Source organism: Antedon mediterranea, chromosome 11, assembly GCF_964355755.1.
Source record: "Antedon mediterranea chromosome 11, ecAntMedi1.1, whole genome shotgun sequence".
NCBI lineage: Eukaryota > Metazoa > Echinodermata > Crinoidea > Comatulida > Antedonidae > Antedon > Antedon mediterranea.
The window spans coordinates 1,904,950-1,931,620 of NC_092680.1; the positions used below are offsets into that span (position 1 = coordinate 1,904,950).

Consider the following 26,671-nt stretch of genomic DNA (forward strand, 5'->3'; position numbering starts at 1 on the left):
AGGCCTAGATTTCCCGCCAATTCAATACATTTAAAAATGTAGAAAGTGTTCAAATTTACAGTATTGTAGGCCTATTGTGAATCACAAATAACTAAAAAAGAACATCATGATTTATCAACGAAAATTAAACTGTTGTTACTTTTAATCCGAGACGCACCTGTGGTATGTAGTATAGCGGTATGTAGTACAATAGGCTTTGTGAAGACCAGGTAATTAAGAATTTGAATCCCTCGAAAACACACGCGAGTAAATCACGGCGCCATGACGTAGTAGTGTATTATGATTATGATTCTATTTATTAAAGCAACGTATATGGATATATATTAATACTGAAATGAGAGCAAATCATCTTGATGGCGCTGTTGCAAATCATATTCACATATCAAATCATATCAGCTTAAAAGTTGAGAAAGAGTTTGGCTAGCTACGGTATCACTTCACAGAAGCAGCTGGTGTAGCGGGGTTGATCAGTTGAGACAGGCCGAGTGGATCAGCTTCATCGGGAGTTTTTTGGGCTTGGATTGTTAATTATAAGCTGAGACAGTTTATACATTTGAGAATTATTATTTGATGTTTGGAGAATTATTATAAAAGGTATGTATACTCAATAGATAATTATGATATGGGCCTACTTTGATTTAAAAATCGATAATTATATGAGTGACAATAGATAAAAATAAAAAAGTAAACAAGTAATATAATATTAATAATTTTAAACTTAAAATTATTATTTATAGGTAGGCCTACATTAATAACAATTTAACATTTTAGTTCCCTTACCTATATCCTTTAACATTTCTAAATATTTGATTTTAATTTACAAATTTTCCATCCTTCTTAATTAAACATTTATATTATATCAAGGCTATATACTTGTCAATTTGCTATTATTTTATTTAGTACACAGTATTTTTTAGCTTTTTGACACCCAAGTTTTTACAGGCACATTCGACATTTTTTTAAATTTATTATATTTATAAAAAAAATTATTATGATAAATACTTAATTGAATACGAATGCAAGGGCCCTTTACGTACCCAGTACCATTGTTTACGATGTATATTAATATAATGAAATGTGACATCCGTTTGGAATAGGACGGTTTTAATTAAGTCTGACTAATATTACAGTATACTATTATTAAACAATCATATAATAAGCGGTAATGTAGTGTATCTATTAATGTGTTCTTCGTATATTAGGACGGTCTAGACTATTCATCAATCAAAGACTCACTTCGTTCTGTGTGAATTTATTATGTGCATTGCATTTTATTCATTTAATTGTTTGTTAAGCAGGACAGTCAGATGCTCACATCATTATGACACTTGTGAATAAATAGCTAGCTTGTCTCGACAAGTTAGTCAAACAGTGTGGTGATGTGAGATTCCGTTTTCGGACTTTTTTTCTGTTTTCTTGGTCAATTTATTCGGTTATTGGGCTTTTTCCTGGTTTGTTTTACATCAACTTTTTTCATTTCTACGATTTGTATTTTGCGCTATACATATTTAAAACCATTAATAGCACGTCACTTTATTGATTGATTGAAGGCCGTGCATTCCCTCATACTGTATAGCATAATATGCACCCCTTCCCCCACCTTCTGATCTTCCCCAGCTCTTCATGGTATATTATACTGACATCAGACAGACGTTGGTAGGCTACCAGTAATAGCGTATTTTATCTAGACATTTCCTTTAATTAGCGGCATTACACTTATTATATTTACTTATAATCGGTTGGTTAGATGTCAAGATGGATTGACCTTGGCAGAGTTGCCAACTTTGCTACGGGCATATTAATAATATTCCAAATACGCACCAATAATACAAATTACAATTCGCAATATCGGCAATTGAATAATACGATTAACTTACTTAACACTTAAAGTTGTCCAGATTTATACTGGGTTCGTTTAAAAAAAAAGGAAAATCGTCATGAGCTTAGCTGTTAGGCCTATACCATTACTTCATCTACTGGTTTCTAGTTTGAAAAGGGCACTTATTGAAACAAATGAGACTGGTCTGCACTTGATATCAAATCGGTTGGAGAAACTTAAGTTTAACTATTTTTCATGGTTTCTCTCTAAAGTGAGTTTGTCATAAACACTGAGACCTAAAAGAAAACTACAGAATGTCAAGTACAAATTATTGTAATATTATTGTCCTTTTCCTAATTATAAATCAAATTATAGCAATGCACAATATTAACAAAATATTTAATGATTTTCGGTATTGTTATCTTTGTATAGTTAACTTCTTGGCACATACTCAAAAGGAAATCCTGAATAACAGTTCAGTCATAAAAAATGACTAATTATGTCTTAATGTGTTTTTGATTGCCATCTATGTATGGTGGCTGTATTGTAATGTAATACGTTACATTTTTAATTAATAATAATGTATTGTTTTAATAAGAGTTCATCATTAATATTAACAGTACTAACACGTAACTGACTTAATGGACTTCGATAATTGTAACTTTAGTTGTCTTCGTAAAAGTACAACGAAATGTCTGTTTCCCTTTTCTTTTTAATATCTGAATTTTCCATCTTAATAACTAGTAACCTTTTTTTTTCTTAATTCCACCTAACCAATGTTTAACTTTTTATCAGATATATTCCTACTTATTACCATTGCTATTAACATGTAAGGGATGCTCTTGGACTAATAACGAATAATTTTAAAAGACCCAAAATGTTTAACTTGCGGTTGGAATTTCAACATCAATATAATACTGACCAGAAAAACATTGCGTGTGTAGAGAACATGAAGGATATATTACTCTGTACAAGATGATATTACGCTGCGGGTATATAGTGCCCGGGGCCCTATGGTCCTCGAACAACTCAAACAAGTCATTCAACCCATGTACAACCTAAGAAATGTGCTAAGCTTGCAGGCATTACATCAAGTTAGCATCCAAGAACAGACATACAAGCATCTTACAACACGGTCAACATATCTCAAAAACCCAGGGAGATTCCGTTATTTGATAAACGTAGTGATAGGCCAACACTTTGTTAAAACAATAGCAGCTATAACACCCACATCAAGCCTGATTATCATCAAAATCAAGCAAAGAAGGTCAACCGTAGATGTTTATTTATTATTTTCATAAATTAATTCACAATAAGACTGAAAGAAAATTTGAGAGACGTCTTCTGTAGGCCCAGTAGATTATAACTTACAATTCTAATGTTACTCTTACCACCATATTGATATACAAAACTTCATGTTTAAACATGAGTAGTCAAGATTAGGAAGTTTAGATCTTGAAGGGAAAAACGAATCTGTAAACTTTGCAAAAATAAGACGTTTGGAAATGAATAACACTTTGTTTTAGTATTTTTATACTACAAATAAATAATTTAGTCTTTATTAAAATCTTATTATTTAATCAACCAACAAAACAGGTTTATTTTACTAATGAGTAAGTAATCAATACATTGTAATATTTGCCTTTTTCGCATAGGCCTATAGGAGAGAAACTAATATCGGTATTTATTTCATTTATATCATGAAAGTATTGAAATATAATTTAAATAATTTTGATAAAGAAGATGTTAGTTATGTTATTATACTGTAATTTTTTATCCTAAATTATATAATTATATATTCTAGGTTTATTTTTATTTTTTTAGTAATGTGTTTTGTTGTGGGTCCCTACGAGACAAGTGTTTAACTTCTAGAAGGGATCCATGATAATAATGACTACCAATTACTGCTTTATCTATGTTCACTTTAATATCTTTTTTCTATTTTGTATATATTCATTCATTATTATCTAAATAAATATTATCTGAATTATCTGTTACTACTACTATTTAAACTATCTACTACTATCTATTATTGTAGGCCTACTTGGGCCAGGATTTAATAAATGAATGAATGAATAGCCATTTTCAGGCTTCGCTTATAAAACGCATCGTTATCAAATCAATATTTTAGTAAAAGAAGTTTAACAAAATATGACTCATTTCCCAAAGCACCACTTTTGTCAGCGGCAAGTACCCTATCGACGCCTACCAATACTATTTCTCTGCCTTTGATCTTTGCAAAATACCGTCCATTCCAGGGAGTTATGAAAATTATGTCGACTGTAATGTTCGAATGATTGACCCGAATCCACTACACCTCTTGCAAAGACGGATGAAGGCATCTCTAGTTTTACACGAGGGCACCCCGCTACTTCTGGTATTTCGACAAGAGGCCAGCGGCCAGCTTTGCCTGATATCATCAGCTGAGGCAGGCTAACCTTCTCTTATGGGAATTTCATTTTAAGTAAACTCTTTAATATTCGGATATATTTTGTTATAGTAATTAGTTGAATAGTTATCTCTTTTATGTTATTGAATCGCTAAACTTAGAAACACATTTGGGTTTTTTTTCTAAAATTATGTAAGTATTATTATAAGCCATAAAGTAATATAACTCTAAACATACTTGTAACTCCCTTTAATTTGTTTCTAAATGAAACAGAAATTCCTACGAATAGTAGGCCTAAGTATAATATGGAGATTGGTGGTTAACGTGCTTGCCGTCCAATCCAAAGGTTCCAAACCTGGTTCAATCATGACTAGGGCCACACGATCTCAAATGTGACTTAGTTTATAAACACGTTGAAGTGTATCTTGTAATAATTTGCTTGTTGGATGTGTATGAAATAAAGCAAATGAATAATATAGAAATATAGCAAACATCTATTTACTTTTATATAACACCTATATAAATTCCTGTCATTTGATTGGACGAATGTGGGTCACATGGCGTGCAATAGTACGCACTATTCAACGATCGTTAAATAGTACTTTTTGAAACATTTTTGTGTACGAAAAAAAAACGTCTAGATGTTATATAAAACAAATAATGAATGTTTTGTATTCGTGTAATGGTACAAATAATGGCACTTGGTGAATGATGAACCCCTTGCCATTATTTGTACCATTGCACTCATAAACATTCATTATTTGTATAATATTATGTTCATACATAGATGTCTTTAATTTAATTTTCAAACTTATGTACAGAGAAAGATTTACCTTCATTCCACAATCGTCGTCACTATTTATAATTGAAAAAATTATCCCTAGTGTTATAATTATTTATCCTTACTTCTTATAATAATATATATATATATATAATAAGCAGTATACTTTAAGATTTATTAATACAATTACCAAATTAAACAATTTACTTGCATACAAATTCTCCAGTGGGTATTTGGGTATGTAGGTGAAACTATCCCGAACTGAAATTCTTATGTGAAAGGAGGGGGTTACGTAAGCTTGCCTGTATCGTCATGTTCTGTTAGTTTGATCTATGAAAGATATGAATGACGTCAATTAAAGAACTTCTCCCTTCATTTGATATTTCACAGTAGTATATACATACCACAGGTAATGTGTTAGCTGTGGTTCATCTAACTTTCACGCTCTAATTTCATAATTGATTCAGAAGGTGATGTTTCTGTGGCCAAACATTGACACCTGCAAATGTTGTCTGTCGGTTAAATTATTTTTTTTAAACATAATGCACAAATGGTCATGTTAATAAGGAGCTCGATTTGTGACGACTTAGGATATAGGACATTTTACAAATAATATGTCCTTGGTCGTCGCATGAACTTAGGGAATCGAGCGAGGACGAACGCCCTAATGTCGCCGCATGCGCACAATCAAGGAACACGACGACCTATAACTAGGTTCTGGTCATTGCAAATAATGATGATTGGTATACGCTTATTAATACTTAATGATTTATCAACAAATATTTGTATTTATTTGTTGAAATCAATAAACAACAATTTTAACGAATTTCAAGTTCAAATAATAGCATTTTAACATTTCTATTTTAAAAATAAATATTTTGTAGCCTACTATTGAAGTCACACGAAATTTTCTAGCAGTGACTATACATTTTCATAGTTCTTCAGGAATTTTGTAAGTTTAAAACAGGAACATTATTAGTTAATGTATGTATGTATTCTATTTTTATATTGTTTTTTTTTATTACTTTAGAACAATGTATCTGAGAATATTGATGTTGTCAACTTTCTTGGTATTTACGACGGCGGCAGACTCCGACAAGCCACTCCAAGGTAAGATTATACGGAAGTCCAAAAGCGCCAGAAGCGCCAAAATTAATTTCTGCAGATAACGTTGGAATCGAATACCATATCCCGTGTTATAAGTTTGTAAATGGTTGCGTATGGAATGGAATACTTTGTGTACATTGTCACGTATAGCCTACTTTTTGTCTGTTTGTTCAGCATGTATTTATAGTCCACTTATTGTATAATGCATTTGGAATGATGTGGTTTGTAGATAAATCAATTATAAACTGTCTTGTTTTTGTTTTCCAATTCTATAGTTTAACAAGAAATATGTTTGAAATGAATACAATTAAACTTTGCGTTCCAATTCAATGATCACGAATTCAAATCATATCTCTTTCTCTCATTAATTATCAGCATACATTGAAAAGCTTATTGTGTTATGATCTCAAATTTGTTTTTTAAATATAAAACTCGTTCTCACGCTTAACATGAACTTGGGAAATTTGGACTACTATATTTGGACGCCACGGCAGTCGGAACAAGTTCTGAAAAGGTTATTGCAGTACACACGACACAGATGTGTACACTAGACCTTCAGTCCTTAATCTTCTAGAAGACTTGTTCTACCACCTGAACTATTATATGGTTGAGTCGAGCCTTGTATCTGTGATATGGTTTGTGGATACCCAACTCGTCTACATTAACGTTAAGAATTGTGAGAATATACTTGTTGAGAGGTACAAATATGATCTCATGTAGGCTATCTTGGTTGGATACTCACACTAAAATTGGAAGTCAAGCGATTTAGCCAATTAGTAGAACTCATTGACAATCTGAGGGCTACATCATAGATTTCTCAACTAGATAGTGATATGCACTGGACATTAATTGGATCAAGTTGATATAAAGATTACCTTAGTAATATAACCATAATAATGAAAAAGTCTACAACAATGTTTGCTCCAATCTCTCAAAGATAAAGCTGGTCAGTGACCCTTAACATAAAGATGTGCCAAATATGAAAGTTGGCAAGTCACGTAAATATACAACATCACCAAGATGACCAATTCTGAAGAAATTGTAAGCTAATGACTCTCATTACAGGATAACAAGTTATGAAGAATGGGTGTGTGTTGGTTTTCAAGCCTGGGTTATAGATATTAATTTGAAACTGAATTAGGATACTGCAAGATTATTTCACAATCCAGTTGGCATCAATCGTTAAGTCTGAGCATGGAGAAATAAGTTTTCTCCATGGTCTGAGCCTCCTTTACTCTGCCTAGCGAAAACAGGACAACCTTGATGAAAAATGATTAGTTTTCATTTAAAATAGCAGTAAGCTTATAGTTATAATAATAAGTAAGAGAAATCGCCACCATGGTAGTATGGATTTTAAGCTTTCTATGGCCAAATAAGTTAGTTCATGTCCCTCTCTTTGAGACTCTCATCTTCATATGTTTTACGTCACAATCTAATAGTAAAGCCACCAGCTTGAAAGTTGTAATGTATTGAGATGCAAATGGATGCAGCATAAAAAATGTTGTATTGAAAAACTATAACAATGAAACGTTCAAAATTGAATCAATCAATCAATTTCTTTTATTTCGGAAATGTTTCATCCATATCCACAAACGTACAAACAGAAAAGAAGAAAGAAAATTCACAAACTCTAAGCTTAAATATATAGGATTACTTCTCCATCTGCAATACATTTTGGAGTTATGGGGCATATGTTTGCAAACACAAGCAACCAGAATATCAATCAATCAATTAAACATCAACAGCAGACGATAAGATAATGACGATGTAGTGATGCAGATTTTAATGTTATTCATAATGTTAATGATGTTGATAAGGATCATCTTTCGTAATTAAGATGAAGCACACTGATGACCTGCCGTCGAAACTGATCCACTCGACATCTTAAAACACAAGTTGATAACTCAGCATGCTATAATTCGATTCATCTCAATCATGAAATGACGTCATATATAGCACTGGTCATGTGGAGAAAACTATACGATTAAATATGGGTGTTCCCGATACCAAAACTAGGCTTATTTACTGTAATGTCTATTATTTAGTTTCTGCTTAAATTAATAGCAAAGGTGCATTCCTTTGTTAAAAATCCTGTTGTTATAGTGTGGTAGACGATGAAAAAAGGCAGTGGACACACATTAATGGAAGTAGTGTAGACTAACAGTAGTACTAGCATGTATGTGTTTAAATGAAAGAAGCTCGACCTTGGTGATTCATTATCCATTCATATAATTGTGTGCTATAATTTAGAATATTAAAGCTTCAGTGTTGTTTTACTTGTTTATTGGAATTATGATAAAGGCTGAAATATGTGGCTTTGACAAATATTGGGGATGGCGAATATGACGTTAATAATAACACACGTCTAAAAATGTGTTCAAATTAGGCCTATACACAAGACACTCGTGGCCAGGAACCCTACAAAAGTTGAAGTTGTTTAGGCCTACCTCATAAAATCAATAATAAACCCTCCTGAAGCCCCGCCCCTGATCAAGTCACCTGCCGGTGGTATAAATAGTAGACCTATACAGTTTCATTAATGATTACTTAACAGCCTAGTATGGTTGAGAAACAAACCCCGAAACAAACCCAATATAACTAAATGATTTGGTTCCATAAACAACTCACCGTGTTTTTAATCTAGGTCTATTAGCCACAAGGTGCAATATAATACGAAGTTATTCTAAACAGGACAACAACTGACGGTAAACAAACTAGTTAACGGTTTTAGGTGACCCATGCCCGTGTTTCCCTGATAGCTTATTGATAATATTTATACCCTGCTGTATTATTCATATCATTATGATGATAATAAGACCACTCATCACCACCGTCGTCGTTTTCGTCGTCGTCGTTTTCGTCGTTGTCGTTTTCATCGTTGTCGTTTTCATCGTCGTCGTTTTCACGGTCGTTGTTTTCGTCGTCGTCGCCGTTTTCGTCGTCGTCATTTTCGTCGTCGTCGTTTTAATTGTCGTCGTTTTCATGTCGTCGTTTTCATTGTCATCGTCGACGTTTTAATCAGTAATACCATCTACCATTTTCAATACCATACCATTAGTAGCCATTATCAGTATATTTTTATCGTATTTTTAACACATTGACAATTTCAATTTGTTCTTCAATCTTTATCGACAGTAATATTTTGTTACACAACCGACACTAGGCCTATGCATAATAATGTTAGCTCAGACAGACTCCAGAAATTAAATTGTCAACTATAGCGTATAATACGAAATCAAGCCAACAACAGGGAATTGTCCTTTTCCTCTCAATATTAAAATATTAACTAATTACGTCTAATTTCTCAGCATAACTGTATGTGATAGTGCGCCATTTGATCTTACGTTAGAACACTGGTTCCTCTGTGACTCCCGTAGAGAACACCGCCGTTTCACTACGAAATATCGCTCCCACCCATGCTCATCAAACATCTGATAGTAGATAGGTCGCTTATGATGAGCATGTCTTTCCCATTGCAAGGTCATTATAGGAACACAGATATGATTATAGATAAGAATATAAGTTATGTATAAAGAAGTGTTTGGACGATGTAACCAATTTACAACCAAAACGCATTTGCTAAATTTCGAGGGGGCAAACAATTATTAGCACGAATTTTTTAGCATTTTTTTATATAATAATTATAAAGATCTATTTATGTTCATGGCTATTTTAAATTTGAAATTAAATTAAAACAAAAATATTACATCAATGTGTTTAATATTTACACAGATTTGTTATAAAAACAGACTATAATCAGTCGGGTCAATATGGTTACTTTATTGTGGGTTAGAGAAACAGTATTTTAAAATCGTCAAGAATTTGTCTTGATATTATCATCTGTGTTGCTGTTGGTAATTTGTTATCGAAATCACTGCAAATGATTTTCTGATATCTTATAAACCTAAGATAACCCATCGTTGGCCTAATATTGGATTATGTTGATTTAAACTATACATTAATTGTGACGCGGCTTCTACCCCTTCATGCGTGGTTATACACCTGTTGAAGCCCGCTTCCAAACAACATCGCCGGCATGGAGAGGGCTAGAAGGCTAATTATTATTTTACGAGGAATATATTTGGCAATAATTACGGGACAAAAACACCCAGATGGTAACCAAGAATAACTTTTGCGCCCAAGAATTCCTGTTATGAAATATGCAAACAGATTTTGCATACCCCGGGGCAGATGTGTAATTTAGCTACTGTATCAGTTTTAAATTGATTTTGTTATTTGGTTTTCATATGATTGAAATGGATTTGGCGTGGTAATTTGTACATCATATGGAGTCGTGGAGGGTACCCTGGTGGAGCTCTGACTGCAATGGAACCAGTATAGAAACAGCGGGTGACATAGACATCTTTAAGTCAGCTCATAGATCGCCTCCTTATCACTAATTGCTATGCCTCCAAAGTATTATCATAACAGCGATATTGTTTTGCTTACCTAGTTTGATTACCTAAACCTCGAAGGAAATCATTGATTGATTAGTTCGCTGACGACCCGTATGTTTAGCTCATCTTGTTAGAAGTATGTCTTTATGAATGACAACATTATCATCATCATTACCTTCATAATTACATTTGTGTTTAATTTATAGTTTAACTAAAATTACCTTGTTTGAATATCCAATATCAATTTCAAATATTTCTCGCATTATAATTAACTATTCGTAGAAGCGTATAAAACTTATGGAACAGAAAACAATCAAAGATAATAAAAGTAGACATAAATGATTCAAGAATGATTTACTATATAACAATTATTCGTATTATTAAATACATTTTTTCATAATGGTGAAATTTACATTAGTTAATAATTTTCGTAGAGTTCTTGCTAATGTTGATAAAAGATTTGTTAGATAGTTCGTTTTTCTTTTATATTTATTTAAGGCAAGCCAAGATATGAGCACTGTAATGTCCATTATATTGGATAATAAAATGACTGTACCTGAATGTATCTGTATCTACATATTCTGTTTTCCCCAATAAAAAGTTATCCTAGACTTATGGCCTACTTTTTTCGCATTACTGCCGATTACCATCAAGCAATAACGTGCATTATTTGTTTATGGTACCGGATTTTTTTCTAAGCCATTCACTCGGAACAATTCGTCTACGTATTAGTTAACAATGCACCTAGGTGACTGACGCCTTGCCTCAGTTCTCCCATCATCTCCATTTACAAGTGCTTCACACCTTTTCCAATGCTTGTAATAATAATTTTTCTGCCAAATAAACAATTATTTTGTGGCTTCTGATTTTATATTATGGGTCATGATCTAGAACTGAATTCGCCATTGTTTTCATTAAAGCATACGTAAGATCAGTTTCGTCACCAATTGTTTATGTGACAGCAGAAGCTCATCAATTTGAGTGGTTTATGCTTAAATAAGTTAAACTCTTTCTCTCACAAGCTTGTGAAACATTTAAAGTTCGGTCGAATGAGTCTCATATTGATAATTCAAACATGGAGATATATAGTTCATACGCCATTACCATCAATAGCACTAAGGCCTATTTGTATTCTTTTCTATTCTATTTGTGCATTCTCTCTTTTTTTCCATTCCCAAGTTGTTTTTCTTAATAAAAATATTTGTAAACAGTTTATATTAATTAGAAAGTCAGATCAACTGGAGACAGTGCTTACGTTGGGTATAGCTTAATACAATATTGTTATTGTAAACACTTTGTATATATAATCTATACTCTATATACACGCACAGATTTTCATAATTTCTATAGCATCAACATCATCATAATATTCTCTCTGTGTGTGGTACCAATATGTTGTCTCTACTTCAATACGCAGATGGCATTCTTAAACTTTGAACCGACGCGCTTTCATTAGGTTCCATCATGAATCATTAGTGACCACAGGTCGTACTCCACCCAGCATCAATCTTCAGTTTTAATATTTGAAACTTGCTATTTAGGCCTACTGTACGTGGATCAACATTTGTAGTTCTAATATTTTATATAGGCCTATGTGTGAAAAAATGATAGCGGAGCTGTAGCTTGATGGGTAACTGCTTGCCTTACAATCCGAGGTTCAACCCTGACCTGTGCCAGAGTTGTAACTCTTTCAACTCCACACCCTAATCCTCAAATGAGACTTAGTTTATAAACAATGATACATTGTAAATTAGTTTATCCATCCTGTAATTGGCGAGGTTATGCGTATGAAATAAATTTAAAATACGGTAAATCACCAGAAGACATAGTTACATTTTAGATTGAGGAAAACTGAAAAAAAAAATGGTTTACATTCGCAGTACTCATCCTTGAAATAATATCATCTACATTTACCTTTTCTTTTATATCGTATAGTGATGGACCTATTTAAAGTGTTTGGTATCGGTGAAAGTTTAATAGCTGGAATAAGCCCTGTCGAAGACCCTCCGGACTTCCAACTAGGCAACGCATATTACTTTGGTGGTGATGCCGTCATGACGCTCCTAAAGGCCGATAGGCTGGAACTTAAGAAGCTAGGCCAGGCCTTGAGACATCGGGATGATGTGTTTCTGATGGTTAATGTACGTCTTGTACCTTTGTCGCAGAGTGTTCTTCTTGGAATCTACTCAAAGACTAATATGCCATTGGTTTACTTAGAGATTGTTTTAAACAGTGGAACAGGGTCTGATAAATGTAAGTATAGGCCTACCAGAATAGTTTCCCTAACTTTAGGCCTATTTTACTGTACCTTATTTCCATAATTCACATGTCACATATTCGTAACATGTTACAATTATATAAGAAAAGTATTTCTAATATGTAAAAATACGTGACAAATGTGACTGTAAAAGAGTTTTCCTTTACAAATGGTGACAATTGTGTGTAAAAATATAATTCTGATGTCCACTGGATACGAAAATGGAAAGTTTATCATATCTCAAACTCTTGGTACATATTTCGTTCTATTTCACCAATTAAACTGTCAATTGGGCAGCCTACGTGTGCCGTGTACTGTTTATACAATTATTCAGTTATGTGAACATCTTCTTATTGTTTTTATAGTAACTATTAACTACAACTCTCAACTTGGAGAAACACGTAAGATTATCTTTGATGACCTTCATCTGGTGGACGGCGAGTGGCACAAAATGATTATCCAGTTCACGAAGCTGCAGACTCGACGTGAAAATGAAATAATTTTGTATTTAGATTGTGGAAAAGTTGGTCACATGCCGACAGATGGAAGAATAGGGAAAATTCTAACTTTAGATCGTATTAATACTATGGAATTCAGACTTGCGCAATCTGGACCCAATTCACTTTCTATGCCATTTGAGGTAAATTATTCAGATATTTTGAACTATTCGTTTTTAAACCTGATCGGTGGTAATCAATGACCATTTGTTTTAGCCTAAAGCTCTGTCTACACTATCAAACTTTATGTGATTAAAAAATGTGATGTTCGACATGATGATGTCATATTACTACCATATTTGGGCACATCACACTTTTTTTTTGTCAAACTAGATAGAGCTTTATTTGTTGAGAACATAACCATTTTGTTCCAGATGACATTAGAGCTATCGGCTTTCTATTTTTCATCCTAAAACATGTTTATAAACCCAAATAGGACAGGGGTATTAAGTTGATTTTAATTAGTAAATAATTTTCACTTTATTTAATAGTTGAATTGTAATAATAATTAATTTACTTTACTGTTTTTTGTTTCAACAGGGTGCAATGCAGTTCCCTCGATTTCAGTTTGGTGGAACTATTGCTGATGCCAAAAATACTATCAACTGTTACCAAGCGCAAGGATTACGTAGTCAAGGTAAACGACAAATAATTAAAGCAGGAATTGTTATAATTTAATACTACTACTAATAGTAATTTCAAAGATTATAATAGTGTAAATCAAAACTCAGTATATGAATTACAAAAATGTTCCAAGTCGTTTTGAATGAATTATAGAGCTACTGTAGGCCTACTGTTCTTTGCTTTGTAACCCTACTGATTGCTGTTTTTTATTTTTCCTATCTCTAACATTTACTCTGTGTCCGTATGGAATGTAGAATATATTGTAAATATGTGTTCGTAGAGGTTATTCAATGTTTCTTTCATCAAGAAATTCCTGCTTTATTTGATCGTTCTGTACTTATATAGTCTGCTTTTCCCAAACTAACCAAGTTTGTTTTTCATTCCTTTTTCTGCAACTATGTGTTAACTTGAAGACGAAGCTTCTAGTTTTGGTAGGTATGCTATATATATCTGTAATAGCTACAATATGTATTGATAAGAATTACATTAATATCAATTGTTTATAAAAAAAGAACAATAAAAAAATCATTTAGGTATGACTTTTATAAAAATAAAAGAAAGGTTTTCAATTTGGTATGATGATATTCAAAATGAACAACATACTGATAGTTTACTATAAATAATCAGATAACATACAACCCCTTCAATAAAAGCTGAACTCACCTTCGCTTCAAAGATCAAACCATTAATTATATACTATATCAAGAAAGTAAGATTAGAACAAAGAGAGTCAAACAATTGAATTGGTTAGGAAACTACAATAAAATACAAATTAATAATGTTCATGTTTGACAGAACAAACTTGTGTTCTGTAAAATATTGAAAATTCTTAGGCTGGCGAATACACAAAATTCACTGTTGTCTAACTGGGTTAGACAGTAGGAGGTAGAGAAGCAATTTGCCCGCCTTAAGTAATTTAAAATTTTAGTTGATACCTGAAAATGACTTGTATATGTTGCATGCTGAACTACATTAAATGAACGTTTCGGTTCTCCAGGGATATTAGCGTTCCTTCTTCTTCGTTAGGTAAAACAACAGTCTTGTAAATCGATCCGCTGCCAGTACAACCACAAATGTATTTTTCCTTTTGGTCCATCAAATCCTGCTGAATACTTTTATTACAGTGATCTAACAAATAAAAAAAAAAAAATAAATAAAAAAATAAAAAAAATAGGCCTATTGAAAGTATAAACCCGCTTTATAAAGCAAACAATTATTATATAATAATGACAATCAGTGCACTATGTGAACAATCTAACGACGATATATCTTAAATATTTCCCAAGTATTGTCAATTGGATATGAATGGTTTGGAACATTTTATATAAATTAAAAGCTCATATATCAACAAATATAATTTTACAAACATGGTACACATGCAAGCAGTATTACTATTCATTCTAATAAATTCGTTTAGGACAGAATCAAATTGTCCACAAAAAATATTGGTTGATAATGTGTTAGGCCTAACCTGAAGAAGTTCGCTGATCAAAAAGTTCACAGGCCTGTTTTTAAAAAAAAATAAATTAATGCTATTTTGCCACTCAAAGAACATTAACCTTAAAGTGTGTACTTTTAGATATAACTTGCATTAAAAATCCGATGAATAGTCTTACAAAAATGGAATAAAAATTATAGAGAAAGTGCATTGGGGTTGTGCAAAGGTGTGTTGGTGGAAATGAACACCTTAACACAATCGCTGTATAAACGCCCTCTGGCGGTATCCATACACATGACATTTGAGGCGTTCTCATCACTGTGGTTGGTCCATCAAATATGACACAGATTCAGTACGGAAATGATACCATAACAAATGGTTCAGCTGATATTGCATTTATATACAAAAATTCGAATTACAAATTTCTTCTATAAACTTTTATGAAAAATAATAAAACTTATACATTTTTGTTTAATGATGGCTACTGCCAGCTACTGAAACAAAACAAACCCTTTCCATTACTGTGTATCGCGCATGCGCGATGTAGCCTCAGGTGTAATCGTATAATAGCGCACGAATTTCACAAAATGCTCGCGATTAAAAAAGATGTTTGAAGCAGAAATAGTTTAAAATACTTTTAATTCCATAGGAATGACAGAAATGCAGACTATGATGCAATCAATGGCATATGCTGTACAGGGAATGAAAGCAAGTATGGACGAACAAGTAAGTACAATTAGCATACTTATTTGCATACAAGTGGTGTAATGTGATTGACTATAACCGCGCGTACAACTAGTAGCATTGCTGTAGGCACATGGAGTCCAATGTCTTAACCAATAATATGAAATGTTACTTTCAATGTCTGAATTCAATTTGATATAGACCAAAGGTGTTCGCAATAATTTAAACACTTGACATTTAAAATTTGCAGATACGCATAGACAATGTTTACAAACATTTTTGTCAACATTTTAATTTTTTGTTCAAATATTGTAGAAAAAATACCATACTCAATAAGAATATTTGCAACTTAATTAAAATGGCATTATTTTTTTGCATATTTAAATTGTATAAATTTTTTTAAAGTTTTTTTAATTATTTATATTACATGTACTTTGTTTACGAAATAACTTATAAATTTGAATATGTATAGACTTTGGAAATGGAACGTATGAAAAACACATTAAATAGTTGTGGTATTTGCAACGATCCCAGGCTACGAGGTAAGATCTATTTCCACATGTATACTTTTGGGTTTTTGCACGTATTTATTTTATATAAAAAGGAATTGATGAACACAAACACTTTTGTCAGAACGAGATAAAGAAAATAAATAAATAATTGTAACTACCATCAGATAGCAATATAGGTATCAAAGGTACTCTCGATGGAGTTTGGTGAGGACACCACCTGCAAAGTCTTCCAGCCTAAGCCATTTCACCCAGATTACTGTATTTTCAATACAGCAACCATCTCTGTTTTCCTCCTAACATTTTGAACGTTTTGGTCCCTACTATTCGACTGCTCTTCTGCTTTTATGCTACAAGTTATCAATTCATAAGTACAAGTTCACACCCATATGTCACTCATCACAACACACTTTGACAACTGCGTGATCTTGTTTTATACAATTATATTATCGTGTCTTTAAATCAAGTTATATAGTGTTATTTCATATACATTATATTTTTATCATATTATATTAGCCTTGAAAGCAGTAAAATCATAGTGATGTGCCCGGGGCAAAAGCATATTTATCCCTGAATTTGAACCGTTCTACACGTGACTTTTTTACACTTATTGGTCATCTCCATTACATCTCTTAAAATTTTGCTAAAGAAATATTCTTCTTCTACTTTAGAAGAGGCCCTGACTGACGTGCATTATGAACTTATCATCTTAAACATATATTATCATAATATAAAACATCTTTTGTCTTTTTTGTACCAATTGTTTCTTTTGAAGACTGAAGTTTTTTTATTCAAGACATTTGTATTACTTGTTCTATTTACAGTTCCATATGTTTCCAAAAAATAATAGAAGGTTGCGAAAGTAGATTTGTAGAAATTTAGTTATTAACAACTTCCTTTAAAAGTTTAACAAAGCACAAACAATAATTTGGCGAAACAAACTCTCAACTTCTTTAAAGAAGCAGTTAGTTTAATGAAGCACAAACAGTAATTTCATTATAAGACTTTCTTTTAAAACGGTTTGTTACACATTTACAATTAACACAATTTTGAGATTAAAGTACAGAATAAATACAGAATCCAAGATTTTAACAAGGAACCCTCAGTAGACTTGCCATAAATCTGTTATTTCGAGGTTTTTCGATATATGAGCCAAAATAGTTATCTTGTTACTAATAATAAGTCAAAACTCCGCCAGGAACCCAGATAAGGATCCCTGGTGCAGACTCGCTACTCTACCTAGAAAAAATAAAGTAATGCTTCAGTTTTGCCATTTACAGAGGAATCTCGACTACCACCGGAGACGAATTGCGACATGAAACCATGTCATCCAGGCGTAGCATGTACGATGACCCCTAGTGGGTATGCATGTGCCCCATGTCCAAAGGGCTTTGATGGCAATGGTACATTCTGTACAGATATTGATGAGGTAGGCTTAATTTTAGATTACAAAATGAAATACAAATAAAATATAGGTCAAGTTATAATCTTGTTGCCTTCAATCAATCAATTAAAGATGTCTTGTCCCAATAGAAACGGTTAATTTTAACCAAAATCCATTGTCTGACCAATAACTTAAGTATTTTTTGCTTTAAATTACATTAATTCTTTTTATCCAGTTTTTGGTCAAGATAAATAACTATTATGTGACATTAAAATTGCATATTCAACAGCAAATTCGAAAAAAAAAATGTTTAGGAAGAATATATCTTTAAATAATAATTCGGTTCGATGTTCGAAGTTCGAAAGGTCGCTCTTTCCTGGTCAAATTTCTGTAAATCAATCAATTTAATAAACTTTATTGGTAAAATCTACAGTAGGCCTATATAATTCTGTTAAAATTTCAGCATTCCAGCAATATTAGTCTGTGTGAAGGCGGGCTCCTGCTCGTTCTTTCCTGGTCAAATGCTCTGTAAATCTAAAAGTTGGGTTTACAAGGCCTAAGGGAGTGACAGTAATGTACTGTAAAGACATGAAACACGTCATATATTCATAATACAGTACGACATTGTGCAATTTTAATTGCTGGTTTCTCTCCTACCCAATCTCCATTAGCTGTCTCATTATCTATGTTTTTCTTAGCATATTATGTGACAGGGTTTAAATGACTGCTATTTTGTTTACGTGACATCAACCCACTTTAGAGTCAAGGTTGCATATTATTAAAATACCTCCCTGGTTGCAAAAAAATATGTATTTTAATATACAGTATATACTGAAATTATTGTGTTACTTCCAAGTGGTATCGATGTTTTTCTTTTAGTGTTTTATTTGGTAGTACCAATAAGAATAATCTTACCACCTGCTAACATTTTGGAAAGCTTTCCAAAACTTTTTTTAAAAATAAAAATTCATTTTTAACGGTTTTAAGCCTAGTCTATGGCAAACTTTTTGTTTCAAAACTCGAGCAAACTTTGATTTGTCAGACCAGTTGAAAACTTTGGCACAAACGGCAAAAAAAAAACATGTTTACAATTTAGACAGTTGGTGTACAGTATAATGTTACCGTTATTTATAGCAGTAATCTTAAAGATATATTAAAAAATAATATTATGCCATATTATGCCATTTTAATGTCACATAATATTTATTCACATTGACCAAAAAGTGGATCTAAAAAAATTTACCTGAAAAAAAATGTACTTTAAAGAAAAAATACTAAAATTGTCCGTCAGACAATGGTTTTTGGTTAAAATAAAACATTTCTTTTATCTTTTAATAAGTTAAATAATTTTTTTACAGAAGTGACTAACTTGATTAAAACTGCAAAATGGCCTATTTTTTAATGTCTCATTATATTAATCTTCATTTTTCATGTGTTTTGGGGACAATGCATTTTAAACTAAATATGATAAAGTTGGAGTTGAGAAAATCAAAAATGTAATATATGTATTAGTAATATCCATAATTACTTTTTGTACGTTTCAGTGCGCAGAAGCAATGCCGTGTTCTAGGGTAACAAAATGTATCAACTCATCACCTGGTTTCCGTTGTACTGACTGTCCCCGCGGCTACATCGGTACCGGTAGAGAAGGTAACGGTAGGGAGGAGGCTCATGGGACTAAACAGGTTCGTGACTTATTTCATATTTAAAATAACAAATTGGAAGTTGGGCAATACGCCCTGTAGTAATACAAGCAACAATTCTGGTAATTAATCTTTTGTTATGTTTACTTGTTTATTGTCATTATGTTAACTTAAGTTGATGTACGCGTCATAGTCAATCATTTAAAAGTAGCATATTATATAGTTACACAGGTGTCATGAGAAAACATTGTCCTGAACTTTTGCTTTGGATAATTATTAACAAATTACAACACAGACATCCTGTTGAATATCATTTTCAAGTCATATCATCATAGTTATGTTTTCACTGATGAAAGGTTTTTATTCAAATATATTCACCTCTCTTAGAACTGTACAGTAAAATAAACATATCTGAATAAAAAATCACAAATCATAAAAAGAAAATCAAAATGGTTTAAACAAATTAAATAACTTGTCAATCATTGTGAAAAATGGAAGACTTAAGATGATTGACACAATCCAAAGATTATTGTTGTATGTACTATTAAAAACAATATTACAAATAGAAAAGTCATTGCTTTAGACAAAAGTAGCCTGTTAATTTTTTTGAAATATATGCTTAATTATTACTTCTATTTGTCTATTCAAAATGGTATACAATGTCTTGTTTTTTAATAGGTGTGTATTGATATAGACGAGTGTTCTATCAACAATGGTGATTGCGCCGATAACTCACTTTGTGTTAACACTGAGGTAAGATTGGTTAAAACATTTTCAAATAATAAATTGTTCATATATTTCAAAGTGTATTTATTAAGGATAATTGCTCTGATTGATTGAGCTATTATTTTATTATATTTTAACATTATTTTAGGGCGGTTATTTCTGTGGAGAATGTATCCCTGGTTACCAAGGCAACCAATCAATCGGATGCACTAAAAAGCGCCTGTGCACAGATGGGGTGACAGTTAGTCCGTGTCACACACATGCTGAATGTTTTGTTTACTTCACAAAGTTATACTGTGTGGTACGTCAAACTTTTTTGTTTCATAATTTGTTAATTTTAATCCTTAAATGTTATTTAATTTGTAATTGGCCTAAACAATATGCTTTTTCGACAGTGTGAATTGGGCTGGGCTGGTAACGGCCGCGTCTGTGGTCCTGATATCGATATGGATGGCTATCCAGATATTCAATTGAATTGCAGAGATTTTGTTTGCAATCGGGTAAGATTTAAATATTTATTTAAATAAACTAAACAGAAAATACAGAGACAACGAACTTAAATAGTATACCGTAGGCTTACATTTCATCTGGTTTCAACAGTTTTTCTAATTAATACATTGGTGGTGATAATCAACATTCCTAAAAATAACTGAGAAAGAATTGAAATGGCGTACAATATTACGGAAATCCTTTTGTTTTATTAGGACAACTGTGTAGAGTTACCAAACAGTGGACAAGAGGATCAAGACAAAGACGGTATTGGTGACGTATGTGATAGTGATATCGACAATGATGGAGTAAAAAATACACAGGTACAGCCGTTTTCATATTCTCCGTATACGTGTATTGATACCTTTCTTCCATTTTTATTTATGATAAATCAATGTTCAGCTCACACTATCAAATTAGTTTAACAATTATGGTATTGATATGCCCAATTAAAGTAGTGATATGACATCATCATGTCCATATATGGGTGCATCGCATTTTTTGTCACATAAAGTTTGATATTGTAGACAGAGCATTAGGCTGCAACCAGCAGATACTACAAATCGCATGTCTGTACTTTTCTATGTGTTTACTTGTGTAGGACAATTGCATCTATGACGTCAATGCCAATCAGGAAGCCAATAGGGATGGAGATGAGTTTGGTAACGCCTGTGACAACTGTCCACTCTTGAGAAATCCTTCGCAGAGAGACATCGATAACGATAATGTAGGGGACGCATGCGATGACGACAAAGATGGTGACGGTATGTTAAATACTTGGAAATATCTATTATTAGTATTTTCCTTTTTTTATGCTTTTCTGCATCGTGTAATTTACCAAACACTTAATACAATTTAAAACCTATTTTTTATTGAAAATATTTGGTAGAAAATACTGCATTCGTCCTCATTTCATCAAAGTTTGTACGCGCTTCTCAATTTCTCATTTCATCAACGTTTGTACGCGCTTCTCAATTTCATCATTTCATCAAAGTTTGTACGCGCTTCTCAATTTCTCATTTCATCAACATTTGTACGCGCTTGTCAATTTCTCATTTCATCAAAGTTTGTACGCGCGCGCTTGTCAGTGATTGTCGTAATGATAACTGTGATTGTTATTTCACCTGTGTTTAGGTATTTTGAATCAAATCGATAATTGTCCAATCAAATACAATCCTCGTCAGTATGATATGGATGGAGATGGATATGGCGATGCCTGTGATAACTGCCCATATGATGCTAATCCTGACCAAGTAGGTTTGCTTTGCATATTAAGATCAGGAATACTCGTATAGTTATATTTAGCTCTGTCTAAGTTATCAAAATAGTTTGACAAAAAAAGGTGTGATGTGCCCAAATATGGTAGTGATATGACATCATCATGTCCATATATGGGCACATCACATTTTTTGTCACATACAGTTTGATAGTGTAGACAGACAATTTGACAACACATAAAGATTACAGTTTAGCCATAACAATGTTTTGTACAGAGAATGTATATAACAGAATACTTCATCCTGTTTAAAATGTATTCTTGTGACAACAATCGTCTAATGTTTTGTTTTAATTAAACAGCCTTTTTTGTGTAAGTAAAATGGATAAATGATGTTATTAAAATTACACAATGTTTCTGTTTCTCCTTCAGGTAGATTATGACATAGATGGATTGGGGGATACATGTGACACAAATGAAGATAGGTAATGCATTAATACCTCGTCCGTTTATTTTGACAATCCATATCCAATCCGTATTCTTGTATGTATGCATGTAGTCCGCCTGTAGCCAGTTTTTTTCATAGACTTTGTGATCTTAAACAATCTTGATTTTTCAGTGATGACGATGGAGTGCAAGATAATATCGACAATTGTCCAGGTGTACCAAACAGCGCGCAGATTGACACGGACGGTGATGGACTAGGTGATGCGTGTGACGAGGATGATGACGATGATGGTATCAGAGATGTGTATGATAACTGCAGACTTATTCCTAACACCAATCAGGCTGACGAGAACGGCAACGGGGTTGGTGACGTGTGTGAATACGATCTTGATAATGATGGTGTTGAGGACTTCTACGATTCGTGCCCGGAGCGGAGGGATATCTATGCGACTGATTTTCGAACTTTTCAGACGATCATTTTAGATCCAGTAGGTGATGCCCAATATGACCCAAACTGGATCGTCTTTGATGAGGTAAGTGTGATTCATGATACATGTTGATATAAAGTTTGCACTACATATATTTATTCTGAAAAGAACTGTTGAGTTTATCGACGTTTCGATCAATATATAGTAACCCTCTGAACAAATCGTCATCCAATGTGTTTCTTATTCATCCCTCATTTTCCAGGGCCGTCAAATTTTGCAAACTATCAACAGCGATCCAGGCTTAGCTGTAACCTACACAACTTTCAATGGTATTGACTTCGAAGGAACTTTCTATATTAACACAGAGGTTGATGACGATTATGCAGGCTTTGTGTTCGGCTATCAAAACAGCAGCCGTTTCTATACCGTCATGTGGAAACATGCGCAACAAACGTACTGGCGAGCAACACCATTTAGGGCGGTAGCAGAACCAGGGATTCAACTCAAGGTAGTGGCCTATCTGACAATGTTCTCTTTGCATTTCAAGTTCTTTTATAACGTAGAGTGAAATGAAATACCGTTAGAAATCAACTTACATTGTTGTGTATACTTTAAATTTACAGGTAGTAAACTCGGTTTCGGGACCCGGTAGAATGCTCAGGAACGCTCTATGGCATTCGGGTGATACAGACGAGGAGGCAAGTTACTATTTATTGATTTTACAATCAGTTGTTGTTGAAGAACTGTCACCTAACCTGATTTACTATTAACTAAAGAATGTATTATTTATTTATTTGTTAATAGGTTAAACTCTTGTGGCACCAAATAAATTACGGTTGGGAGCATAAAACAGCATACCGTTGGCAACTCATGCACAGGCCGTCAATTGGTCTCATCAGGTATGTTTTATATTATTCTTTAAATTCAGAAGTTATTTTTATAACTATTGTTCTGGTTGATGAACAGCTTGCTTATGTGTAATACATTATAATAACAGGATTTTTATAGCGCACATACCACTCAAGAGTGCTCAAGGCGCATTCAAAAAAATAAAAAACAAATCATACAAATGTCTGACAAATATAATGCAATTTCTTTGGAGGGTCCCCATCCGTTCTCGTTCTGTCGCGGTACCGGACCCCTACCTAGATACATTAGTATATCTACCATTCAAATATTGTTTAATACAAAGAAAATTACAAAAACAAAGTATATATCATTGGCGCCGCGGGATCTTATAAAAAAAGAGTAATAATCGTTTGGTTTTAGGATCTTTTATACATACAACAGAGGTATAGGCCTACTTTGGAAACCCCCCAAAAAAATCTTATTAGGATGTTTCTCCTCAGTAGGTGTTTCAAATACAGTATGCTTTTCTCAACAAAATAGGCAAATAAATACGGAATGCACTTTTGTATTTTATAGGGTGCGGTTGTACCAAGGAAGGAATCTGATAGTTGATTCAGGCTACATAACAGATCTAACATTAAGAGGAGGTCGGCTAGGCTTGTTCTGCTTCTCACAAGAACAAATCATTTGGGCTCGACTGAAATATACGTGTAATGGTGCGTTATTAATGTCTTTACTATAATTGTGCCTAAAATCACTGACATTTTTTTAAAACAGTCGGGTTACTTAAACGATTAAATTACATTTCTTCTAATGATTGTTCTATTATGTCTTCTTTTTCCAGATGCCATACCAGCTGACTACCGAGGATAGAACATCCTACCAAGTTCATAGAAATATGCTAATATCATAATAATAGTGTGTGAAACTGACAAATTCAAATTGTGGTTGTTGCGTTCTATCGTCCTCCTTTTTATCAAATTCAACTCAATTTATTTATGACGTCATGCATCGATTTAGATATTTTCGGTTTCTGCTTTGTGCTGATGATATTTAAATATATACTTGAAAAAATGACTCAAATAATAATAATAATTATAGTACGATTATCATAGAGGCATACAATATGTATTGTAAACAGCAAGGACAATTACAACTAAAGCTACACTATCAAACTTTATGCGACAAAAAAAAATGTGATGTGCCCATATATGGACACGATGATGTCATTTTAATACCATATTTGGGCACATCACACTTTTTTTGTCAAACTAGTTTGATAGTATAGACAGAGCTTTAGTCATATTGTTGAGCATGGCACTGATAGGTCTAGATAAATAAATTGTCTTTAAAAATCCCACTACAACACCGGCCGTCGGTTAGATAGATGATCAGGTAACTGACTACTGTAGATTAAAACACTAACGGGTAATAATTGTCCAATTCTTGTTTATTTTCATATTCCTATAAATCTTATATTATATTTCAAATTAGAGTAACATTTTACACTTTTATATATCTTTACATAGCATTGAATGTATAGTACGTAGGTATACAGTATCGTTTTGTGATATTTGTACTTCTGCTATATTACATAGTATAAATAGAAAATGTGTGTACATTCTTGTATTTAAATTATGAATTAATATGATATTTATGTAAATATTCAACAGTAGCTGTATTTATCAATTGTTTAAATATTTTACTAGGAGATATTAAATAGAATACCACACGAATGTGAAAATTAGTTATTGTATAAAAAATCAGGAAGAAATAACTTTTGTGCGTTGAAACGTTGGATACAGTTAGCTTTGACGAGTCTCTTCAAAGAATATATCCTTTGGTATAGGACTAACTAAAGGACGCAAGCGCAACGCACGTCATTTAACCAGTCACAAAAGATGGATTGTATGAACTTTCGCTTGTCATTTGTTCAACTCGCTTGCGTTGCGTTTACGTCATTACGTGACGTCCCGAGTGTGAACCCAGGCTTAAGCTGAAGATACGTGCAAACAACCAATGTATATCTTTGCTCGTATTCAAATCCGTTTTCAGAATAAATAAATAAATAAATATTACTAAGTTATCTAATGTATGTCTTACAGTATATTAAAGTTTATTACCACGATTGTATTGCAGTGGATGACTGACTGAAAATAATTGATAATAGGCTTTTGTAAATAGTAGTTACACAGCAAATATTTAAGTAGTATTCTATAGTTTTCATTTACAATGGAATAGGCCTAATATCGTAAAAAGGTATTCTGATTGAACTATACAGCAATACCGTTACAGCCAGCTATTTCTACTTCTCAGTTGCTGGAATGGCTGTATTTATTTAGCCTATTCTTACACATTAAAGTATTGATATAAATTAATGTTTTATACTATTTAAAACTGTGAATTTTAATAAATTAATACATAAAATAGTATTCTATCTACTCGCAGAACACATTATCTGATTCTATGCATGTCAATTATGATATAGTAACCAGTTATGTCAACAAATAAAAGAGTCGAAATGTTGTCATTTTTCGAAATTTTCCCTGTAGTCAATTATTATGCAATAATATATTAGGCCTACAGAGATTTTTTCTAAAAATGTCCAAAATATCGACTTTTTAATATTCGATTATTATGCAATAATATGGGTATATACGCGCATATATTGTTTTGTATCGTCTTATAGAGCCATAGTAACAAGTTTAGTCGAAAAATAAAAAGGTCGGAATTTGAGGGATTTTTTAGGGGTAAAATTTCGACCATCTTGGATTTTGCTGAAATTTTGTACATAGCATCATATGATGATGCTGAATAAATATATGCAAAAATATTCCCACTTATATGCGCAGAAGTGCTAAAATATAGTGATTTTTGCGCATAATCAAAGACTGATCAAATATCGGCATAATTTTTTCTGAATTTTTAAGAAATCCCTGAATTATATGTAGAAATATATACATATATAGATAGATATAATGATTCTG

General features: G+C 32.6%; 1 protein-coding gene across 2 annotated transcripts; it reads left to right on the top strand.

Moving 5' to 3' along the window:
* Window positions 1–453: 453 nt before the first annotated feature.
* LOC140062110 (cartilage oligomeric matrix protein-like) lies at window positions 454–26,203 on the top strand. Of its 2 annotated transcripts, XM_072108163.1 has the most exons (23): window positions 454–594; window positions 6,020–6,099; window positions 12,429–12,746; window positions 13,116–13,390; window positions 13,788–13,884; window positions 14,285–14,302; window positions 15,959–16,035; window positions 16,466–16,535; window positions 17,783–17,931; window positions 19,431–19,571; window positions 20,208–20,282; window positions 20,404–20,556; window positions 20,651–20,755; window positions 20,960–21,067; window positions 21,346–21,508; window positions 21,879–21,997; window positions 22,393–22,445; window positions 22,580–22,940; window positions 23,098–23,343; window positions 23,459–23,533; window positions 23,640–23,734; window positions 24,261–24,400; window positions 24,529–26,203. In XM_072108163.1, exons 2-23 carry the CDS (start codon window positions 6,024–6,026, stop codon window positions 24,555–24,557), a joined length of 2,943 nt encoding a protein of 980 aa, XP_071964264.1. In that variant the 5' UTR covers window positions 454–594; window positions 6,020–6,023; the 3' UTR covers window positions 24,558–26,203. The 2 variants fall into 2 exon arrangements, with proteins under 2 accessions (XP_071964264.1, XP_071964265.1); XM_072108164.1 differs by lacking the exon at window positions 14,285–14,302 and having other exon boundaries at window positions 24,529–26,202.
* The last annotated feature ends 468 nt before the right edge of the window (window positions 26,204–26,671 follow it).